We start from the raw sequence: 6,053 nt of genomic DNA, 5'->3' as shown, positions 1-6,053 counted from the left end.
CTTTTTTTCTGTTTGGTATGTGGGTTATCGCGTAATATTTTACATAATTTAGAGGAGCACATAGTGCTGCTTTGTTCAGAATATTGCCGTCTTATTAGGAGAATGAAATGACCCAATATTCACGCTTAAAATTTTTTTATACGTAGGGAAAGGAAATGACGTGTCGCCTTTTATGCTGGAAGAGTTTGGATATGCATTGGTATCCTTTGTCGATTGTTTTTCTACGACATCCGACTGTAACCCGTAATACCACAATGATACCTTTGATCTGTGATGCAAGGCGCAGCTTGTATTGACAAATAAAGGTTGTAATTATCTTTTTATTTGTGTCTCCTTTTTATTTTGAACTTGCACATGTTTTAACCTGTATACATGTAGTCTATGAATTCTTTGGCAAAGACACTTTTGTTACGAATTTAGCAGCAGGCACCCAGACAGTACACAGTATACCACTGACGTTTCAGAAAATCGCGAGAAAGTGTGTCTGTGGCTGTGCAACAGGCTACAGATACATTACACGACAGGCTACAGCCTGTGGATGCTGTAGCCTGTCGCACGGCACGGACAACGCAAACTTCTCAGAGTCGTTCCTTGTCGGACTTTGCATGGTTTTTCTATATGCTGGCTACCACTATACCATGTCTGAACACTGCCAATCTCTGCACTCTGGTAAGGATTCGGGGATGACAACAATCTTGCTTGATAGGTTTAGAGGGTGGGGAAACATGTCAGTCTCTCTGTGTACACAAATCGCTCAAACAAAATTGTTGCTTAAATGGGAACAAGTCTTTTGTTGGCTGGTGTTGTGTATATGAATGCTATAGAAAAATATATATATTACTTTGAGTTGGAACTGAAATATTCATAACTCTTTGTCAACGAAATTCTAGAAACAAACTTGATACTGTTTTGTACTGTTTTGATACTGTTTTGAGGAAATTTCTGAAATATTTTCATGTGACACCTACCTTGTGTCTGCAATCCCATCTTTATCACACGGTGCCAAGGACCGTGCACAACTTTGTTATTCAGTGGAGCAAGGCCAAATCTGAGAGGGAGTGGGGGTTGTATCCAAGGACAAATAACAAAAATAAGTGTTTTTTAGGGTCTTGATCAATAAGTGTGCCCCCTGCTCCTTCGCGAAAAAAATTCCTGGCTATGGTACGCAGTTAGAGCTACGTGTTTTTTTTTTTTTTTATAGCGTCAGCTCGAACCCAAAACTAGCAGAGCCTAGTTCGTACAAAGGCCAGCAGCTGTATCACTTCTCATAGGACAAGCTAGCTGATGCATTCATGCCTACAATACCCTAACAATGTTGGGAGGGTTTGTGACAGACAATGCTACATCAGCACATCTTTCTTAATAAAGGACATGTTAATTGGAGCTTATTTATCTGGCCCATGGCATTTCTGCTTATGAGATTTTATTGTATGAAAACAGGAAAGAAGCTTATGTTCTTGCACCACCTCGCTTGCAGGAGTTGCAAAGTGGGGCAGTGATTGCATTTTCGTCAGCTTTTCGGGCCAATCAGCTTTCGAATATTTTGCCAATTTATATTACTTCATATGTGTTACTCTGAAAAGAATGGTATGTGTATATGTTCGTCAATGGTTAATAATGGAAATCTCGTAACTGTATCCGGAAGACGCACGGCAGCTGCTCTAAAAACTACTTGACTTTTCAGAGATCATAGTAGCAATGATGCTCTTGCAATGATGCTCAACTTACACCAACTGAATTGTTATTCCCAGTTGGTTATATATATAGTATTGGGGGCAGTATTTTCCAATATTCACCACCACAACAATATGTTCAATCTCTCAACAAACTGTAGTAATTTGGGCATTGTGATAGACTGCGACCCAGAGTGCACCCTGCTCGGGGAATTAAAGCGCAGTGGTATTACCCGAAAGGAAGAAAAGGGTGCAACAAGTTATGTGAGTGATGCAATGTCGATCACTGTCTGTCTTGGTGCAACAGTGGATATATGGCGCTTGGCTGCTGACCTGAAGATCCCGAGTTCGATCTGCACCAGGGCGGTCGTATTTCGATGGAAGCGAACTGGTAGAGGCCCGTGTACTGTACGATGTCAGTGCATGTTAAAGAACATCAGATTATCGAAATTTCGGTGGCCTCCACTACAGTGTCTCTCATGATCATCTCGTGGTTTTGTGACGTAAAACCCCAGATATTCTTATTATGCAATGTCAGTCGCATTGCGCAGCGACTGCAGGTGCAGTGAAGTACTGGAAATAAGGTCCACAAGTTGGCTTTGGCATTCTGCTTGTGCAAAATAATGCAGAATGAAGAAGAATGCGAAAGGGTATTATTCATGGATTATATATAGCATGTAAACTTTACATTGCCATAAAAGTAAGGCTCACCTGCTCTGTACATTCTTTTGTTCTCCTTAAAAAATGGCTTATACTGACAGTAAACAATTAGCTTGCTGCACTCATGTGCCACGTATGTGCACTTGTATGTTGGCTATCTTTTTCTTTCCTTTAAGGCTACATAATTTTTAACTGGCTGAATTATTCGAAGCTTGCACTGGAAATTGGATTGTGTCATTGACTGATGAAGCTACAGTATTCAATTCAGTTTTTTATTTGCAAGGCCAAAACATACGGAAATGCCAAACTGATTGGACTCATAGCCAAAGGCTAATTGTGGGTCCGAAAAATAAATGAATAAGAGTTCCATGTACAAAAAAAAGATAAATTACATACGTACGGATAGTACGTCTATTGCTACTTCGGCTGCTGGTGAATTTGCAAAGCATGTGCATATCTGCTTAGAAATTGTTGGGACGACACCACTTTCATAATATCCATCACTAAAGTGATTCCGCAGCCTCCCCATGAGCTTTTGCTGGACGTGCGACACATACAAATACAAAACGCTGTGCTCCACCCAACAATGCGATGCTGTGTTAGTTGTGGTCTTTCACTAAGCCCAGGCAGTTCACAAGACTTCTCAGAACTGTGTAACGTCTCTGAGTTATGTGACGAATCTCTATGTAAAATAACATCTATTACAAAACGCATGCACATTCAATTTACTTTTGTGCTTAAGGTGTAAAAAAATAGTTAATACAACAGCAGCAAGTACATGCATGTTTACCACAAGTTTGCTTACTTTTGACATTTACTTCAAAACTGTGCTTGTCATGCTTGAGATTTGTTTCAGGTGGGTATATGTCATGTAAACTTGCTCAGTCCGCAATTCTTAAACTTTACGAGTTACTGAAATTAGAAAATAAATTAGTGAAACATTGTCAATTGCGCGCTTTGATTTCTCTGAGGTGGTGACACGTGTGCTCTTATCAAAACTATTTTCATACTCTTCGTAGGTTTCATTAACTTTTGGCACACTCTGTGGTCACTACTGTGGTCAGCATACAAGAGTGTTGTCTCACAGCATGTCCCACTAAAAAGGGCACAACTATACAGCTGGCCTGTTAGTGCCTATCTACTAAAATTACTCTTGTATGGCATTCCTATTAAAAATCTGCATTTTTCAGGCAACAAGTGGGTCATTTAGACTCTTTTTTTCCCACCATCTTCATTTTTTGAAAATATACACAAGAGCAGCAACTCTTTCTGCACCACAGCCATCATCATCGTTTGTGTTATTATCATCATCATCATACACATCTACAGCGTCAATATGGCCGCTACCGTAAACTTTTTGAGGCTATGCTGCGGTCTGTAACATCCCCGGCTTTTTAAAGTTTCCTGCCCCCTAAGTTACTGCACCGTCTTCATAACATTCATCGAGTAGTAATCAATATGTCTCAAACGAAAGGACTCAGTCAGAGCAAGGAAGCGCTCTTGAAATCCTACACTAAACAACTCAAGGATGACATGAAATCCATGGTCGACAATTTCACGGAGATCATCAAATCCACGCGCGTTCCGCTCGAAGATGAGGGCCAGGTACTGAGACCGCTGCAGGGAATACAGGACCACTACGAAATGACCGTACGAGCAGCAAACATAGTGAGTACGCTTCCGATCATCTGCATTACTGCATATATCGCTAATCAGAGATGCCCTGCATATTGTTGGCGTCTTCATTGTACGGTTCAGTTACCTAGGGGGACTAGCCGAGAATCGAGTGAGTTAAAATAATTAACGAGACCCGCCGTGGTGCCCTAGTAATTATGGTGCCCAATTGTTGACTCGAGTGTCGCGGGAGGGAATCCGTGCCGCATTTTGATGGAGGCGGTATGCCAGAGGTCCGTGCGCTTACATTTAGGTGCACGTCAGAGTACTCAAGGTGGTCGAGATTTCCGGAATCCTTCACTACGGCGTCTCTCATTATCATATCAGAGGCTTCGGGTCTTGAAACCCCAACGATTATTAGAATAATTAGCTAAATGTAAGCTGCATCGATTATTATGAAGCTTTGACAGCGTAAGTGTTTCGCATGAAGGTCAAAGTGTTTCAAAGAAACACTTTTGCCGAAGTTGCGTAGACATACCTATTACCTCTTTCTGTCCAAACGAGGTGGCTCCCAAGGATGGAATATTCGACGTGGTTCAGACCAATTCGAGTCAATGAGTTCAGTGGGGTTACGCGACAGGGAAATATCGCGAATTGTTGCGAACTTCCAGTTTTCAGCCCGCGCAAAAATGGCTGTGTTAAGGGAATAGGAAGCGTATGTGCGTGTGTTACTGATGTGCATCTGTCAACCCATTTTCTTTCTCTTTCCTTAGGTCCGAGCCGGAGAGTCGTTGATGAAGTTGATATCGGACATAAAGCAGTACCTCATCCTGAACGACTTTCCCTTTGTGAACGACTCCATTGCCCAGAACAGCCAGCGCTACTGTGCTTTTCAAATGGACTGTGACCAGCGTTTGATGGCACTGCGGGACGACATGGCTGCTGAACTGTACGAGCTTGAGGAAGAGTATTATTCGTCCTGCTATAAGTAATAAACTAGTTTCATCATGCAGTCACAGCGGAGGTCATGCCTGATCCAGGCCTGTTGTTCCCCATTTCTCACTTCACATCTGTGCCCGCACAACACTGCGTAACTATGTGTGACAATTTGTGATAAAGCGTTCTGATAGGAAATCGAAGCACTGACGTTTGGAAATTCTTGAGAGATTTGTGTAATACCAGAACACTGCGAGCTTTTATCGTACTCTAATGGAAATTAAGTGATTCAAGTTGGGAAAGAGTACATAGGTGGCCCTAGTAATTTTGGGAAACTGTGCAGTCCAGTATGTATTCTAGTATACCGGAGATCTTTTATGAGGGTGATTGCCTTTTGTATTTGAGCACCACAAAAAAAAACATACTGTTCTTTTTGTCTGCCTAGCATCAGGTGGGGTCGTGTCATAAAATTCACGGACTTTGGCACATCTTAATTTGGCTAGTTATATATGTCTTAGATAAGGTTTTCTAACTACCAACCATTTTAACAAGCATCCAAGGGGTACTGACACGAAAATTTTAATTCCTTCTTTTCTTGTGTCAAGTGAAAGGCAATGTCGCCAGAATTAGTACTGTAACCTGATGTCAAGTTAATGTCAATGTTCGTAGGTGCACCATGAAAAAATGTAATTTAATATCAAAATAAGATATCTTTTCAGAATTTTCTGGCCGTGACACTTGCTTATAGTCCTATCGAGATACCGGAGATTCGTATCGCACAGTAAACTTGTCTTCGAAAAAAAAAAGGTGTCAACCTTAGTGCCCACACAACAGCAAACGCCTCTCTTTTAATCGCAGACCTTTTTGCCTGCTGAGAAGTAAGCTTCCTACTGGGGAAGGCAATAGGTTTCCCTTTAAGCCTCCTTGCTTCCCCTTTTCACTGTTACAGGTTGCTTCTTATTTTATGCATCATGTCACAGTCCGCACAAAAAACATGCTTCCATGCCACATTGATGCACCCGAGATTCAAGGTTTGCGAGGACTTTGCCAATTCCTCACTGCACATTCTTTCTGATGTAAAGTATTTTCCTCGCACATCACATGGTGGAACTTAAGAGTCTATTCACTTTGTTAATACACTCAATACAACGAACCCAGATATAACGAAAT

The 6,053-nt window shown here is 41.5% G+C and overlaps 1 protein-coding gene across 1 annotated transcript; it reads left to right on the top strand.

Moving 5' to 3' along the window:
• The first annotated feature begins 3,647 nt into the window (after positions 1-3,647).
• Positions 3,648-4,959, top strand: MED22 (Mediator complex subunit 22). The gene is made up of 2 exons (XM_037431653.2): positions 3,648-4,001; positions 4,721-4,959. Exons 1-2 carry the CDS (start codon positions 3,792-3,794, stop codon positions 4,937-4,939), a joined length of 429 nt encoding a protein of 142 aa, XP_037287550.1. The 5' UTR covers positions 3,648-3,791; the 3' UTR covers positions 4,940-4,959.
• The last annotated feature ends 1,094 nt before the right edge of the window (positions 4,960-6,053 follow it).

Source organism: Rhipicephalus microplus, chromosome 10 (genome assembly GCF_043290135.1).
Source record: "Rhipicephalus microplus isolate Deutch F79 chromosome 10, USDA_Rmic, whole genome shotgun sequence".
NCBI lineage: Eukaryota > Metazoa > Arthropoda > Arachnida > Ixodida > Ixodidae > Rhipicephalus > Rhipicephalus microplus.
This window is presented reverse-complemented; position numbering and strand designations above follow the sequence as displayed.